We start from the raw sequence: 18,362 nt of genomic DNA, 5'->3' as shown, positions 1-18,362 counted from the left end.
GGATTGTAGCCTTACCATTGTACCCTTACCCCTGCTTTGGTTTGTTTGGTTTGTTTATTGGTTTGTTTATGCATGCATACTGTTCATCACTGTTTTTGAGCAGTTCCCTTGTTCCCTTGCATGGTTGGGAGGCTGCCTGCTCTTGGTGGGGCTACACTCCCTCTAAAGCAGCAGACGGATACACAGCGTGGGGGTCCTTCGGGGTCCACTGCTGTTGCTTGAGGCTCAGGCGGCCTCAGTGGCCCGGAGTGGCTCCCATCCGCTTTGGCTGATGGCCCAGCTGCACCCCTATCTGGAAAGGGATAGCATAACTTCCGTTGTCTATGTCCTGGTAACCTCTAAGCTAGATTACTGCAATGTGTTATATACATAGGGCTTCCCCTGAAGACGGTTTGGAACAGGGGTCGGCAAGGTTTACTCTAGCAGAGATTCCTCCATGAGCCGGATCGCAGCCGCGATTTCCAGTGTCTGCGTCTGCGCAGCCGCGATTTCAAGCATCTGAGCATGCGCAGATGTGACTTCCGGCACTGCAGAAGCAAGTCCCCATGCGCAGCACATGGGGACTCGCTGAGCAGGCGGCTCGGTTCGGGGGTGGCTTGTGGGCTAGTTTAACCTGATTAATGACTTGTGGCCCATGGGCCTTCGGTTGCCTACCTCTGGTTTGGAAGCTTCAGCTAGTGCAGAATTCGGTTGCCAGGATGTTCTCCAGGGCAAGGTGGTTTGAGCATATCACATCGAACCTGCATTGGCTGCTGATTAGTTTCTGGGCCCAATTAAAAGCGCTGCTTTTGACCTATAAAACAGCACCTCAAGGACCATCTCTCACCCATATGAACTGACCCGACCCCGCAGTGGCGTAGCGTGGGAGGGGCCGGCCGCACCGGGCGCAACATCTGGGGGGGCGCACTCGCCGCCTCCGGAGTCGCCGAAGAGCCTTGGGCGCAGGCTGTAGCAGAGCCCCATGTCTCGCGGAACCGACGAGCTGTGTGCGCGTCCGGGCTGAAGGCGTCTGGCAGGCAGCGGCTCTCAGTGCTCGCCGCGGTCCCCGCGCATCAGGGCCGCGGAGGGCGCGCCAGGCAGCCCCTCCTCACAGCCCCGCCCCCGCCGCTGCTGCTGCTGCAGCTGCTGGGCCATGTTGCATTTTCCTCGCCTCTCTGCCCTCCTCCTCCGGGCAAGCAGTGTTGTTTGGGTGGCAGCGCCAGCGGCAACTCGCCTCAGATCATCTGACACGGACCCGCCGCCGCCATGGCTACCTTACCGTAAATACCCCAGCCCAGGCAGCAGCAAGAAGAAGCTGGCAGTGGCGGCAGGTTAGGGGTTAGGGGCGCAAATTACTTGCCTTGCCCCGGGTGCTGACAACCCACGCTACACCGCTGCGACCCTGGCAATCATCATCTGAGGTGCTTATTTGTGTGCCTCCTCTACAAGAGGTCCAGAGAATGGGAACAGGCCTTTTCTGAACATGAGAACAGGCCTTTTCTGTGGTGGCTCCCTATTTGTGGAGTGCTCTCCCCAGGGAGGCTTGCCTGGTACCTTCGTTACATATCTTTAGGTGCCAGGCGAAAACATTTCTTTATAACCAAGCTTGTGACTAATTCATTAATCTATAGTCTTTTAAACTGTATGTGTTTGATGGGGGGAATGTTATTATTTTGCCCAATCCATTAAACTGCCCAATCCTCAGAGTGAAGTGTGGTACCTACATTTAATAATTAAAATAAATAATTAATAAATAAATACTAGACGTCTAATGATGTTCACCTGCTTGAATAACTGATATTCTGGTTTCCCCCAACACACACTGTCGAGATCCCCACATGCCCCCTGAAACTGCCCCAGAGGATCCCCCAACTCTCCAGGTCATATTTTGAGGGTGTACAGGAGGAGGAAGAGGAAGAAGTTCTGTTGAACAAATGAAGTCAGCTCATGATCGTTAATAAAGTTGTTGTTGTTGTTGTTGTTGTTGTTGTTGTTGTTGTTGTTGTTGTTGTTGTCAGGAATGAAGAGAAGTGTTCCTGCCTCTCAGGTGTCAGAATAACTTGTCTGCCAACAGCAGTAGTACAAAGTAGGTTGTAATAAAAAAAAAATGACCCAAATATATATTTTAGAGGGCCTTGTTACAGATCAAGTAGCTGCAAAACTTGGTTTCTGGCCGAATGTGTTGTTGTTTATAAATTACATTTTGTTATGAAAAGTATAATAGCACTGAAAAGTGTATGTGTTTCATACATATGCTGTGAAATAAAATAAATATGCTCCACAGGGACTTGCTACCGATACTGGCTCTCTGATATCTGCATAATACATGTACTTGCCGCATTTGCATGTCACATTCTTAGATGGGCATATTTTGTATTTAATTTTCAATAAGTATTATGATTAAAGGCATGCAAGAATACAGAGAGAAGCTGCTGCCAGATCTCTTGGGTAATGATAACATTTATGACAATCACTTGACATGAAGTGGATGAGGTACAATGGCAAGTTCATGAAATGGATTGCTATGGACAGTTCACCAAGCTCCCCATTTGTCACAGTCAAAAAGGAGGTTTGTGACATGCTTGTCACTTCTGATATGTGCTGAGAGACAATAAAAAGCTGTCATGGGTGGTTGACAGTATGAATGGATGGAGAATTTAGAAGAGGGCAGACAGGAGCTGAGACCTAATGGAGATTAATTTTTTTAAACAATGTTACTTGACCTAATCTGTCCCCTGAACAATATTTTGGTTCAACAGTTGCTGGTTTTCTTTCTTTCTATATAAGAAAGAAAACCAATATTTTCCTCAAATGAAAATATTATTTTCGATGGGCGGCTTTGCAGGAAACTCCTTGTTCTTTTAACTTTGAATTTCTAAATTCTTTATAGTGATGGTGGTTATGATGATATCTGTAATCTTTTAGACTAGCATAATCTATTTACAGTAAAATAGCAGCTTCCGCATGCCTCTAGGCAGACAGATACCTCTTTAAATTAATGTTTCAAATCGGTGAAATAGGGCTAAGAAATAGCCAGCTGTTGAGGTGTGATGCTAGAAGCATTTATTTAATGCTGTCCCATCTGTTTTAGGGCACTGGATTAGTGCAAGGTGTGCAGTTTGGTTTCCGTGTGTTTATAAAAAGGGTTTGAATTGATATAATTATTGTGGGGCAGTGCAGTATATCTACTGTCAGCATCTTCCAAATGTAGGCATAGGGAAAACAAGCCAGCCAACGCATAGTAGTTTTCAGCCCCATTGATTTCATGAGGGTTTTATACCGACTTACTTGGGAGTAGCTCTATTGAACTAAGTGCAGAAAGAAGATTTAATGGAAGCTCTATGTGTATGCATGAAGTGGAGGCTGGTCCATTAGGGTAAATGGGGCATTGCCCCACCAACCCTGCTCTCAGCCAGTTGCTATGAGCAGTTTAGGGGGTGCTCAGCAGGGAGGAAGATGCAGACAAAACTAGAATGAATTGGCTATATTGATCTTTGGCTCCAGGTATGCCTTTCATTGACACTATCTATTATTTGGGCTCCGTGCCTGCCACCCCTGCCCCAGTCCCAATAGGTAGCAGCAGCTTGTTGTTGTTGTTGTTGTTTAGTTGTTTAGTCGTGTCCGACTCTTCGTGACCCCATGGACCAGAGCACACCAGGCACTCCTGTCTTCCACTGACTCCCGCAGTTTGATCAAATTCACGTTAGTAGCTTCGACAACACTGTCCAACCATCTCGTCCTCTGTCGTCCCCTTCTCCTTGTGCCCTCCATCTTTCCCAACATCAGAGTCTTTTCCAGGGAGTCTTCTCTTCTCATGAAGCGGCCAAAGTAATGGAGTCTCAGCTTCAGGATCTGTCCTTCCAGTGAGCACTCAGGGCTGATTTCCTTCAGAATAGATAGGTTTGATCTTCTTGCAGTCCATGGGGCTCTCAAGAGTCTCCTCCAGCACCATAATTCAAAAGCAGCAATTCTTCTGCGATCAGTCTTCTTTATGGTCCAGCTCTCACTTCCATACATCACTACTGGGAAAACCATAGCTTTAACCATATGGACCTTTGTCGGCAAGGCAATGTCTCTGCTTTTTAAGATGCTGTCTAGGTTTGTCATTGCTACTGCTGAATAAATGGGTCTTCCACTTTGAATGGTGTCCCTTATCTGTGTTAGGAAGAAAGCAACACTGTCTCTTTGTGGTTATTTAAAGAACAGCATCAGGACTTTGCCAATTAAATTTCTATCCTAGCAGTGCTGCAGTTATAATTTGGATAGTGGGGTTAGACAAAACAAGAAAATGCATATTGGAATAATAATAATAATAATAATAATAATAATAATAATATATTCTGAGATTAATCACAGTTTGGATAAGTTTTTTTGTAACTTGTCAGAGTTTTCTGCAGCTCACTGAACAAACACATTATTTTAAAAATCAACAAGCAGGAAACAAATTCGCATGGTTCTATACGGCCACAGCTAATAGCTGGGAATGGCTGGCTGGAACCCTGAATAGGAACACTCCTTTCAATAGAAATGATACAGGCAGGTCCCTCTTTCAAAACATAATGCATTCCCAGGAAATTGTTCATTAGGCAAGTGTTCACCTAACAAGCTGACAATTTTTATCATTCCCTATGGGAACATTTCTAATGCATGATTTGTACATCTCTTCGCCCATCCCTCCACAGTTTCTTCCTGAGCGTGCAGGATGACTTGGATCAGTCTAATATCTACCACAGTGTGCAAGAAGAAATGCCATTGAGGTGGCTCTGATGACTTCTTTGCTCCTGCAATGAAGCAAAGTACAGGCGACTACCATATCACACGGGGTTTCCGTTCCTGGCCCCTGCATGCATCTGCAGAGTGCACATAAGCGCCCCCTGCCCTGTTACATCTTGTCTCTGTTACGCTCTTGTTCTATTCCTGTTCTTCCCTCTTCTGGGTCCAAAAGTACCTGTGTTTCAGTGATCACGCGTCTTATGAACATGCTTAAAATGGTCGCTTTTGCATGGAAGCTTTTGAATGGAAGCTTTTGCAGCCTCCAATGTGTTCCACCTCATGGTAATCAGATCCTGTTACATAATCTGTATTTTTGGCTAAATTCTGATGCTATTTTATATTGTTCAGCTCAATTTATTGCATGCACAGCACTTTTATTTTATTAATAAATATTATAGTTCGGGGAACATTGCACCAATAAGTGGTACACAAATAAGCCATACCATACTACCATAGCATATTTCTCTTTCTTCTGGGCCTTTGAGTACTACGCTTAAACTGTTTGTCCACAGAAACAGAAATGTTGAGTAACCAAGTACTGCAGGATTAATATTTTTCTTCTGACAACTTCTCATACATTTCACTAGAAAACATGATTATTTGATGGCTGCATTCAGGAGCCGAATACATTTAATCTGCTCACAGCATATGAAAGGCATCCAGAAAGCTTTACATTAGATACACAGAGGTTCTCGGTATGTCAGCAGTGAAATCAGCATTTTGTAAGTCTTCTTCCTATTTCCTGGTTTTCATGTAATTTTATTTTCTCTTTGAAGTCTGTGGAAGAGTCCAGAAGGGGAAGCCTTTCATTATGCCCATGAATTATTCAGTTATGGTTCTTAGAGTTAACATTGCTTTAAATGGCTTAAAGGTTTTCCATTTTAGTGTTTGCGGGCTCTTTTTATGACTGTGTGCCATGCTTCTCAGTTAAAATCTTTGAATTAGTTGTTGCTAGAAACACTTTCAGTCTTTAATTTGTATGATTGTTGTCAGGGAACTGCCATCGGAGCCAGAGGGAGAGGGAGGGCTCCAGAGGGATTCTGGAGAGCGTCCCGGGAGGGAGAGAAGCAGCCCCTCTTCTGGGGAAGGAAATCAGCGTAGCACCAGTGGAGAAGGGGGGCAGATGGGGGAATCGGCGGAGACCAGCGGGGAGAGCACGGGTCCTCCACTGCCCACACCCTCCCTGCGCAGAAGGCTTCCACGCAGGGAGAGTAGGAGGAGACTGGGCATCAAAGAGCTTCTTTGCTGGAAGAAGTTCAAGAAACGCCCACTGACGGATTCTGCCAGCGATTGAGACAGCCACGGGTGAGTGGCTGTCCGGACAGAAAGGGTTCACTCAGGCAACCCAGCCAGGTGTGGCGCTGATTTTATGCATGAGCAACCTCTAGAACCATTACAATTGTGTTCTAAAAAATGTGTTCAAAACATTTCTGTTATCTGTGGAAAATCTTTAGTCATATACCATAATATTGTAAGTCATGTATTTATTCTCATGGGCTTGGCCTGTAGGTAAAATAGTTGAAGGGAAGGTATATCTGTTTTCTCTTTAAGTTCTGCAATCTTCTTCATCTTCTACTTCTTGAAACATATAGCACTGTGTGTCACTGCTCTCTGGTGAAAGGCTAGATGGAGTTAGAGAAAGCGTTAGAGGCTCTGTGAATTTCCCACTGTGCAAGATCATGACATATACAGTGGTACCTTGGGTTAAGAACGTAATTCGTTCTGGAGGTCCGTTCTTAACCTGAAACTGTTCTTAACCTGCTGGGTTCCAGGCCCAATTCAAAATGCTACTTTTGTCACTGAGAGCCTTTGTTAGAATACAGTTTTCATCATCCCTCACAACACTTAGAGGACCAGGAATTCCCCCATCCCTGCCCTAAACTGTTTGGGATCAGGCTATCTCTGAAAAACTGCCTGTTTCCATTCAAACTTGCCATTGCCCATGTTGTCATCGGAAGTCCTGTTCCAGGTACCCCCACATCTTGAGAGTAGAGGTTTGTACAGCTTCTCATTGGTGTTACTGTGTCTGGAACTTCTTTCTCCAGGAGGTCTGATCTGAATGACATCTTTTCTCCTTTCATAGGCAAGTACCTGTAAAGACATTCAGTTTGGGGAAAGCCTTAAGGGGAAATGCGTCACAATGCACTATTTTTTTCTCCTTGCTGCTAATCTTGTTGATATTGATTAATGATATTGATTAATTGATATTAATCTTGTTGATATTGAAACATTGGTCTAATACCTGTCATAGTTCCGATCTTGTGGCTTGCCTTTTAAGATTTTACAGTGTTTTTGTTTTAATTTTTCTGATCGTAAGCCTCTCTGGACGCCTATTGCCAGGCAGAAAGACGACATTTTAAACAAACATATAAATATATTGATCTCTCCACAGACTTTTACCAAAGTCCTCAATGTGGCATTAAGATGAACATAAACTGAAATCTCCTTGCCTGTGGTTTTAAAAGGAAGCTCAAGTTTGACAAGAATTATGATATAATGATACAGATTATTTATCCTTAAGGATAGCAAATTTGAATATGAATATAGCCAAAATTTACTGCCAAACAAGGATCCAGTTAAAAGCTGAATAACTTGTTAATAAACATCTAGTATTAATGGGATGTAGATTCATTATAATGTTTGCAATCAGAGCACAGAATGTCACAAGCATTAGTCAAGACTTTGTAACAATATTGCTGTAATTGGATGGTAATTTGCATCATTTGAATAAGGGAACATTGAATCATAGGAAGGGACAAGAAATATTTTGTCTGCTGACAATAGTAAACAAGAAGCAGCTGACAAAAATGGCAGAATAGGTTTGAGACCATATCAATCACTGAACAAATGAACAAGATCTGGATCAAAATCTGTAAACAATGTTGTTGGAAGACCTACAGCATGTAAGTTAAATAAACGTGGCTCCATGCTGCGGCATGTACTGTTTATTTATAGAAACAGCAACTTCAGTCTCCAACATATCTAGCTATTGCACAGCACTGTCAGTGTCCATGACCAGCACCTAGTAAGCAGGGACTATCAATATGGAGCAAGTGAGCTGGGCATTAGGTGCTCAGTGCAAAATTAACAGCATTGGATATTTGTGTTCAGTTGGTGTGTCCTGGGACCAACTATCAGATGGGTTGCTACAGCAGCACTACCACAATACAAATGTATGGTCAACAGATAAGGAATGAGTTCTAAATGCATGCTTGGGTTAAAGGTGGTTCCCAGCCCTGAAAAAGTTGAATCTGCTGTTTTAGAGGATATTGAAAGACCTCATCACTCCCAGCTCCTCCTCTCTCTGATCATCTGCTGGGTCCAAGTCTTCTCTTTCACTCTGAGTAGACTATTCTTCCTGAAGACACCTCTGGTGATAGAGCCTCATGACAGCCAAATAAGCCATCCTACAGTGACTCTATAGTGACCAAAGGGCCCCATGTACATGTGCGTATGGCATGCAAAGTATTGCTTGTTTCCTTTTCATTTAGCTGTTGTACCTTGATATTTGGGCACATGCATAGTAAAGAGAAGAGCAAAACGATAGTCCTGGCTTCAAAAAGTGCTTTGCTTGCTTATGTTGTATTGAGCCTTGCTCATACCATTGTTTAGCCCTGGTTGTGCTGCTTGTAGATGGGGATTCATATTGGAATCTTTGTTAGGATGTGTATCCCATTGAAAGCAATAATGTGCTGAAAGGTACTCACATTCAGATCTCTTTCAGCCTCTGTTTCCACTCCCTTCCACTTAGCTTGGGCAAGAATTCTGGTCTTGTTTTTGATAACATGTTCTATTCTAACAAGGGTTAGCTAACCTTTTTGGACCTGCAGCCACATCTGCAAGCCAGGAGGCGATGGGGCACTAAGGAGACTATGGGAAGCTGCCTTATATGAGTCAGAGTCAGGCCACTGGTCCATCTAGCTCAGTATTGTCTACACCTGAGCTTCATGCAGGGGTCTCTCCCAGCCCTACATGGTGATCTGAGGGACTAAATCAGGGACCTTTTGAACGCAGAGCATGTGCTCTACCACTGAGCCACAGCCCTTCCTGAACCAGTGGTGGATTTTCTTAAAGCTGGATAGCTCAGTTGGTTATATTGTGGCGCTGATAACGCCAAGGTTGCAGGTTCGATACCTGTAAGGGATAGCTGCATATTCCTGCATTGCAGGGGGTTGGACTAGATGATGGTCAGGGTCCCTTCCAACTCCATGATTCTATGATTCAAGAAGGGCATGGCTGACTAGCTGGAACATTGAACAGGAACCCGGAGAGTTTAAAATGTGTCTAATCATTGTAGAACGCTTGTAATCTGAACCAAGAATTTTTTTTGGGGGGGGGATTTCACATCAGAATTGGACAATTACCAAGCATTTTTCCAACTCCCTTGCACTCTGTAGGTGTAGCACTTTGAGGCAGAAATGAATGGAAGCCTTCCTTTCTGCAACAATGAACTGCAACACACAGACACTCATTCATTCTTTGTATACACATTCTTTGTTTGACAATTGTTTTTGTTTGAAGATCACACTTTAATGAAAGGGAACTGTCCCAAGATAAGTTGTTGAGAAGAAGGGGCAAGAAGGGGCAAAGCAGACTTTGGTTTCATTCTCCTGCACCACAGGGGTTAAATGCAGTTTTATGTGCCAAAGGAAGACACTGGGAGGAAGAAAGCTGAGTTTTTAAAAGTTTCTAAGGGGCTATTCCAAAGTCAATGGAGAGTTTTATTAAAGCTTTTGCTGAAGCGTTTGTCTGCAAGCAGTGATTAAGTCTTCCAAGGGGGAAAAAAGAAAACGAAAATAAAAGAAAAGACATGTCAGCATTCATCTGTCAGCCTATCTTTGGAACACAGAGAAATTTTGTTTCCTTTTCTTCCTCCTTAACTAACAAAGCATTTTAATGGGAATACTTTGAATTAAGGCATTGTATGGGCTTCTTCCATATGTGCTTTTTTTTAAAGGAAGAAAATAGAAATTGTCTTGTAATTCTCTCTGGGTGTGCTTGACAGCAATATTGTGTGTGTGTGTGTGTGTGTGTGTGTGTGTGCTGTTGTTGTTTTTTTAAATAAAGCAAGTGTAACAGTTTTTGGAGTTCAGAACAAATTATTTTGTTAACTGTGATGAATGAAGGGGGCAGCATTGAGAGGGTCGAGAAGACAGACCTCAATAGCCTGATGGAAATTTTGCCAACCATGGTCTTGGGTGGTCAATGTGGCCACAGAGGTGCTGATAAAGGGGTGTGTTGAAACTGCACAGAGAAGGTTGAGTAATGTGCTGGCACCGTTTTTTGACGGCCAAAGGTGGCTTTGTTATTAGCTACCCCTCAATCCGCTCACAATGCATGGTCCTCTTTTGCCCAGACAGGGTTCCCTTGTCTGAGGCGGGCATTAGTTTTTGGTTAGAAGGCCTGTGCTCCAGTATATTAGACTGGCTGCAGAGATTTGTGGTGAGTGCTTTGCTGCATGCCCCTCATGTAGCAGAAATGGCATTGGGTAGGATATAGGTATAAAGAAGCATAAATGCAAAAGAAGCATTACTCCATGTCCCACAAAGTGTGACAGAATTCTGGATTGGAACCCATAGCCTGCCGTGCCCTTTCCAAGTGCAATGTGATCAGGCTACTGAGTCATTCTTTTCAGCGCCTGAATGTGAATTCATCCAAGATGTTTCCTGGTATCACTGTGCTAGCTCCCACTGAAGAAAGAATGCAAAATTAGACAGACCCTTTCCCTGATCTAGTAAGATTTTTCTGACATCATTATTTTTAGCCTCCCTATCAATGCATCTAAACGCTTTTATAAACTGCCTGGTTCATGCACAGGTTCAGATTGCAGCTTATGGATATTGAGGGGGCAATGCTGAAAACACCATGTCGATGCTATCTGTTTCAGATTGGTGCTTAATCATATTCTCCTTATTCACCATAGATGTATCTTTTTATTGAAAAAAAAATTCTAAACAGCTCACTATTTTTTAAAAAAGCAAGTTTTAATGTATTTGTGTTTTAATCCATTTTGAGTTTATTGTTGATTTAACTTTCTGAAAGTCTGAAATTATTGTTGTTCATCTGACTTATTTTTTATCTATATCTATCTATCTATCTATCTATCTATCTATCTATCTATCATCTATCTAATTTTTCAGTTTTTAAGTTTTAAGACAGAAAACCAATGGCACACAAAGATCACATATACACAACATTGTATTATTTTTATAAACCACTGCAAAGTTGTTGCTTTCTTCATAATCAGTTAAGGATAGAGATGGAATCTGTTCTAAATAGATTTAAATAGATTTGATGATTCTGACCTGATCAAACTTTGCCTGCATCAAACTATTCCTGCACCAGGCACCTTTTATGCTCGTGCATGTTTTCTTTTTTTAAAAAAAAAATCAACAAATTATATGCAAAAATGTGCATATATTATACATATAATACATATAAAAGAGTGAAGCCCCATGTAGCACTATATTTTTGTAGCTTAATTGTACAGTGGTACCTCAGGTTACATACGCTTCAGGTTACATACGCTTCAAGTTACAGACTCTGCTAACCCAGAAATAGTACCCCGGGTTAAGAACTTTGCTTCAGGATGAGAACAGAAATCGAGCAGCGGCAGCGGGAGGCCCCATTATCTAAAGTGGTGCTTCAGGTTAAGAATAGTTTCAGGTTAAGAACGGACCTCCGGAATGAATTAAGTACTTGACCCGAGGTACCACTGTATAAGTATTAATACCTAAGTATTTTTATGCAGTTATATTCAATGTTGTCTGGTTAACTTCAGGAAACCTGGAGTTCATATGTGTATAACATGCAAGTAACAATGTGTAGAATAATGCTGCATATAATATTCTATTATTGTTCACATTTCATACTTCTTATTGAGATCAGGAAGCAAGGTGGCAATTAGATAAAATAGATGAGGATAAGCTTATCACTGAGATTTTCAGAAAATCCCATCCACACATTCAGTCACCTTCCTAAACTATTATTTTGTTGGCATACTACAGGATGTTTTGAATAACTTGGGCTCCTGTGACCTGGATGAGGATGACCTCATGCTCGACTTGGAATTCCTGGAAGAACAGCATCACAGGCGTTCTGGTAAGCCAGGCTGATGGGCCACATTTACAACCTGACTATTCCTTTTGAATGAGATTTTGCTGAGTGCACTTTTTAGGAAGTGAGTAGTAAAATAATATTTTTTAAAAAAGAAGGGAGAGTGGATTATATATTTAGCCATTTTATGGTCTGAATAACCTCTAGCAGTTGCTATACAGGATATCATTCTCTTCACTTGAGATGCTAATTTCTTGCTTAACCCTATTCATAATAATGCTATTACTGGAGATCAAGCTGTTTTTCTATGGATCACTTCCATAGGCCTGTTTTCAAATGGTGGACTTACTTACCTTGCAGAAGAAACCCAATTGCTTGGTAATTGGAGACCCATTAGTATTCCATATGCTTTTAATGCCCAATGTCTAAAGGTCAGACCTTGAAAAACCATGTTCTTCTTTTTTGGTCAACATTGTTATGTTGCTAAAACTTTTTTCTAGCTTTTCCACTAATATTTTTTAATTGGGGTCGTAATATTTGAATTTCTGTCTCCCATTTAATTCTTGTTTTGTAACATTCGTTAAATTTTACCTGCTGTGTGTTGCTTTGGCCATCTCCAGCTCCCAAAATAACATTCACACCCAAGCATGCAAGGAAGCATCTATTCTTATTTGAATGTTGCATTGAGCAGTAATCTCCGATAGAAATATTAGTTGTGTCTAATCTCTTCCCAGTGGACTGGTTAATGTAGAGCCACCAGCTACCCGTCAAATCCTCAGCAAAATTGCCTCAGGTGGTGTTTGCTGGGCATGCACAACCACACAGTTTGCCTCTGTTTTATTTCTTTAATGGGTTATAACTTTATTACACCCAGGGTCACATAAACATGTCCGGGAAAAGGTAACATTCCTTTGAGCTCGTAAGAGGGAGAACGGCAAACACAACCCTACCCATTAATTCTGTGCAACTCTCTTAGCATCCTTTTTGTCTGGAAGCAGTTGTACAGCGATAATACATGGAGCCTCTTCTGATAGCAGATAATTGTTCTTCATCTCAGCACCATAAGTGATTGAATGCTCCAATCACACACCTGTCACAGAGATGCAGGAGAGGGATCTACTTCAGCAGAGGCAGAACCAGAGTAACAATGCAGCTTGCATTCCATGTCTCTACAGGACCACCTGCTTCCACCTTTATTTATTTTTGAGATTGAATACCCCAGGGTGGTTTTTAGATGCAGGCACACACCATAAAAACAACGTAAAACACAACTAGGCTGCACAGAACACAAAGAAAAGCATAGCACAGACTCGACAAGGTCTAGGAAAGTAACAAGGTTTTAACTCGATGCTGAAAGGTTAAACTCGACTCCAGGTAAGGCCCCCTTGATGTTGTGTTTCCCCATCACTTTCCTTATTGCAAATAGGGTGATCTTTTGGCAAAGTGCATTGTGCAAAACCACCCAATCAACTTTATTTGTGCAACCTGAATTTGCCCGTATGTGATTGATGCCCACCTGAAACTAGTGACAATCTGGAAGCACCCTAACTTTTGAAGTGCACAGTAGAGATATAAATGTCAAAAAGTAGAATTCCTTATGCATTAAACTTAAATAGCTATCTCTCTTGCGTTACACCTCACTGAAACAACAGCAAAAACATTTGGCTTGCATTTCGACTGGGTGGAGACTTTGGGACTCCCTCCAACTCCAGTAATAGGGATATTTCGAGAGGGAATTAATTTAAAACTTTGGGGGTGGGGCATGCCACCTCCTAGGGCAGCAACATATCTTTTCCCCGCAGCTCTGCCTCCTGTGGTTGTGATGCTTCTCTTGGCACAGGTTACTTTTGAGACTTCCTGCAAACAGGGCATTGATTTGGTGGGAGGCGAGGATTTGTCTTCAATGATAGGCTGGTCTTGTCCTAACCCCGCCCAACAACTTTTAAATGAACAGCCTGCATTTTATGGTCACCTACCTTGCAGGACTACTGTGGAAAATTAACAGTCTATTCTTTGTAAAGTTCTCTGCATGTGGCGTGGGGGAAATGCTGCTGTGTAGAAGTGCTAAATATTTACTTGGAATCCTTTGGTGCTTCCCACATTCTGTCAATACTGAAATGCTTAAAATTGAGCCTAATATAACAGATATTATCCGCTTTAGGGAGTGCCTGTTTATTACACCACATAAATTAGAAGATTACATGTTTCAAATGCACGAAAGGAATTGTCGTGACAGCATCGTACGGAAGGTTACTGTTTTTATGGGGTAGAAACCCATCAAGTGCTTATGCATAGAATCCTAGCATTAGTTTAACCTTGTTTCTTCTAGTCCCCCTTTCCTATTTAAGTCTGTCTTGTATAATGCAGGACATTGATTTCTGAACTGTGCCTATGTAAATGAAGAGCTGCTCATAGCTCAGTGAGGAAAGGAAGGGAGCATTCAAAGAAGTGTGTAAGGGTGGATATCAATTGTACATAGCCAGAACTCAATTACTATGCCACCCGAGGCATTTTTGTTTGGGTTTGTAGGGAAAGACCTGCCAAAAAAGTTGAAAAACATCTTCATGTATGCGACAACGGCAGTGAGGGTTCTGGTAGCACAAGGATGGAAGACTGAAAAAACCCCAACTAAAGAATCATGGCAAGAAAAATTGATGGACTATGCAGAACTGGCAAAACTGACATATAAGCTACGAGACAAGGATAACTGTGACTTTAAGGATTAATGGGAACCCTTTACAAAGTATCTGAGGACGCAACAAAGTGAACTGGACTCCTTTTTTTAAAAAATAAAATAATATTTATTAAAAATTTCAAGAATTACAAAAAGCAAAAGTAAAAACAATAACAATGACACCAAGCAAAAACAGAACAACACATCACAACAAAAGAAAAAAAGAACAAAAACACAACTGATCTTCCCAACTTATTTTTCATTCGCTTATTTCCTTGACCTCCTCTCACCTCCCTTTTTTGTATTCTAATTCAATTATCTATTTCAGCAAATCCTTTCCATCTTTTCTTATTATTATTCTGTAATTTATCTCAATATAATATAATTTTACTTTCCCTCCTTTCACCAATTTTATCTTCTTCTTTTTTTCCCCTAACCTTATTTTAACATTAAAAGTAAAATACTTGTATGTGTTTAATTCCTTATAACATTTCTGCTAAATCCATAAAATATCAATCCATCATTTTTCTATCACTCATTAATTTTGCGATATTTCTATATATAAACTTTAAATTTTCCAATCTTCTTCCATCAACTCCTCTCCCTGGTTTCGGATTCTGCCAGTCCTTTCCGTCAATTCCATTCCATAAACGTGGGGATCTTATGTCCGAGGCTCTTAACTCTTTTCCATGTCCCTTCTGCAGATCTTCTTCATATCCTTTAATGCTTGGGAGCAAGTCTTGAGAGACTTCCATCCTAACATTACTTTTATTCCTTCCGGACAGTTCAACCAAATTTCCATAGTTGAAGCTAGGGTCTGTACAGTGTTTCAGGACATATTTCAAAATTCCTCCAGATCCAAAGGCCCCCAAAACTTCAATTTCCTTCAAATCCAAGTCCATATCCCAAAAGTCAATTAATCCCTGGATAAAGAGATCCTTCCAACTTTCCTTCTTCAGTCCAAACCGGGATCCAATCCTCAAAAACTGGCTTTTTCTAAATTCAATCATAGAAGGCCTCGATTTATAGTCCTCAATTTGCTTCTGTAGAACTAAGGACCCTGCTTGTGTTATTTTAGGTTCAAAAACAACAACTTTCTCCTTTTCCTCCACCATTTGTTCTGCCAGGGTAGGTTCCTGTGCCAGGTCCTGAATTATTTCTGTGTTAGTACTCACTTGTCCCGTATTAGTCACTTTCTGTTCCAAATTATCCATTTTAAAAGTCAGATCATCCATCTTTCCATGAATCTCTTCCAGCAAATAGTTCGTCTTGCATAATGCAGTCAAAATAACTTCTCCTATCAACATTTTGAATGGTCCAAGGTCAATCTCTGGTTCTCAGAATCTTTATCTTGCAGCTGGAGACCTCCCAGTTACACTCCTGTAACAATTCCAAAGGCTCCCTCTAGAAGGAAACAGTCTCCACTTCAGTTATTTCAAACACAGCTCATGCAATAATCATAGTTTCAATTTTCAGTTACTTTTTCTCCATTTTAAATGCAGAAGAGGACAATGGAAACAGTATCTTGCTCTTATTTTAGCTAGCTGTCAAATCCGTTCTGTCAGTAAACTTTCCCAAGCATCATCTGGCAGCCGTTCCCAGGTTCAGAGCTGAGGTAATTTGATCTTCCCCTCACTCCTGCAGGCTTACTAGGTTCAAAATTCCCCCCTCTTCACCTGCTTCCAAGGGTTTTTTTGTATTTTTATCTGATGGAATTTTAATCCTTTATCAAAAGCTTTCAAAGACTTTAGCTTGTAACGTCTTTGCTTCAGACTATTTACAAAAGCAGAAGGTGGACTTCCTGTTTATGACCTTCCCGCTTCGGCGCCGAATTAAAATACTTTGAAATCCAATTTTCCATTCTACTCACGGGTAGTTGTTTAAAATCCAATTGTCCACAGGAAAAAGTCAGCGCTCTCCAGCAACAGCAATGCGGCTTCACTCCGTGAAAGAAGCGGTCGATTCAAGGCACCGCACCACTCACCCCACGTCGCTCCGGATCCCCTAAACAGGGTTTCCCCGCGAGCAGGGGAGGCACAAAAGGTGCCAGCCGAATCCCAGGTTCACAGGTTTCTTCCACCTGTGATTTCAGTGGGTCTCCGCCTTCGCCGTGGCGGTCAGACCCTGTTTTTCACGGAGTAAGTTCCTCCCGATCGGAGGAGCTCCGCCATTGCCGGAGGCACCAACCCGGAAGTCTCCAAAGCGAACTGGACTCCTTGGCAGGTTTTGAATAAACATTCACAAACTTTTTATTGATAATAATCAGCTAAATAGTTTGAGGATCTATACAACTTTGTAACATGCAAAAAACAGCATTCTTAGAGAAACCAAAGACTGGAACTGAGGGAAGTCGGGGGGTGGGGGGGGGGCTGGGTGGGTTTTGTGTGGGAGGGGGGAGGGAGGAAAAATGGGGGGGGGGACAAGGATGATATGTTTTTGGATAATATGTCTTGTTATAATTTTGAATAAAAATAAAAGAACTCAATTACTATGCCCTCAAGTTTCAAAGCAAAAAGCTCTGGGTTCTCCTAATATGGATTAAAGTAAAATAAAGTTAGCTGCAGTTCAGGTCCAACCTAGTTTGTTCTATGTGCCAGGAAAGGTAGGGATAAAAAAAGAATAAAAGACTAGGGTTCTGGAATATGTGGCCTCAGGTATTGTTGGACTAGACCTCCCATCATCCTTGACTATTGGCCATGCTAGATGGGGCTGATGGGAACTGGAGTTACTTGGAGAGCCATGGATTCCTCACTCCTGAAACAGATCTACGTGAGGCCTGATCACGGTAGATATTGCCTCTTAATGCACTTAACAAAAAGTAAAAAGAAGTCATTGAACAAATCTGCCCAGCTCATTGTTTTGTTTTCCAAAATGGCGGTTAGTTCAAAATTAAAGCAAAAGCTTTTGATCTCCAAAAAGGCATGAGGAAGGGGGAGAGGGGAAGGATAGTTTGCTAGCTGAGGCTCACCACAGTTCTTCTCAGCAGAAAATAATTATTTCCAACTGTAGCTCAACCTGGCCAGAACCTCTTAAGATGAAAGGGATATGTTCAAAAGGGAAGCTTCTGGGATTCTAAAAATCCCAGAGGGACTCTAAAAATCTCTACTGAATTGCCCAAGGGTTAAATTAAGCTTTAAGTAAAGGGGAATCATTCTTTTTATAGTGCAGTAGATTAGATTGTGTATCCAGTTAAATAAACCCAATTATCTTCTGATCCAGCTCTACCTTTATGCTATCAGATAGCAGGGAGGGGGGAATAAAATGAAGCTGTGCATGCAGTCTAATTGATTAAATGCATGTTTTCTAGTCCTGAACAGCACAACTGAACCCAGTGCAACTACCATAACTACCAAGTACATGAACACAGAATTGCAGGGCATGCTCACAAGCACTGGAATTGCAGCCAGCTTTGCCTGTGGAACTTGTATATAAACTTTTTAGCACTCTTTGTGGCAATTTTAGAAATGACAATAAATAAATAAATAAACATTAAATGAATCTGGGGGTTTCTTGCTTTAAAGTTTAGTGTTGTGCCACTGTGTCCATTTAATAACACAGTATAATGAGCTGGCAGTGTAAAATGCCAGTGAAATAATTAAGGTCTCTGGGTTATTCTTCTGCCAGGTGTTCATATAATAGGCTTCTCCCACTCCTTTAGGCACATGGTAGGACAGAAATGCTGCTTTTTTTTTTAAAAAAAAAAAGGTTTGTGTTGTCCAGCCCAACGAATTCCTGCAATTCCTTATTAACAGATCACTGAGAGATTCATCAAATAAAGGATGCCCTAAACTGGCCTGCTTGGTGGCTTTGAGGACATTATGAAGCACTAAAATTGCATTGCAATTAACTGTTCCTTTCACCTTTCTTTGAACCATATTAT

General features: G+C 41.7%; 1 protein-coding gene across 6 annotated transcripts in view; it reads left to right on the top strand.

Annotated features, from left to right (window-relative positions):
• CCSER1 (coiled-coil serine rich protein 1) overlaps window positions 1-18,362 on the top strand; it is a 715,014-nt gene that overhangs the window by 164,711 nt on the left and 531,941 nt on the right. For all 6 annotated transcript variants that reach the window (XM_081876745.1, XM_081876744.1, XM_081876746.1 and 3 more), the window contains one exon: window positions 11,760-11,853. In XM_081876745.1, the coding sequence (XP_081732871.1) occupies window positions 11,760-11,853 (94 nt within the window). The remainder of the gene's footprint in view (window positions 1-11,759; window positions 11,854-18,362) is intronic.

Source organism: Podarcis erhardii (assembly GCF_964252035.2).
Source record: "Podarcis erhardii genome assembly, chromosome: 9".
In the NCBI taxonomy this organism is placed as follows: Eukaryota; Metazoa; Chordata; class Lepidosauria; order Squamata; family Lacertidae; genus Podarcis; species Podarcis erhardii.
This window is presented reverse-complemented; position numbering and strand designations above follow the sequence as displayed.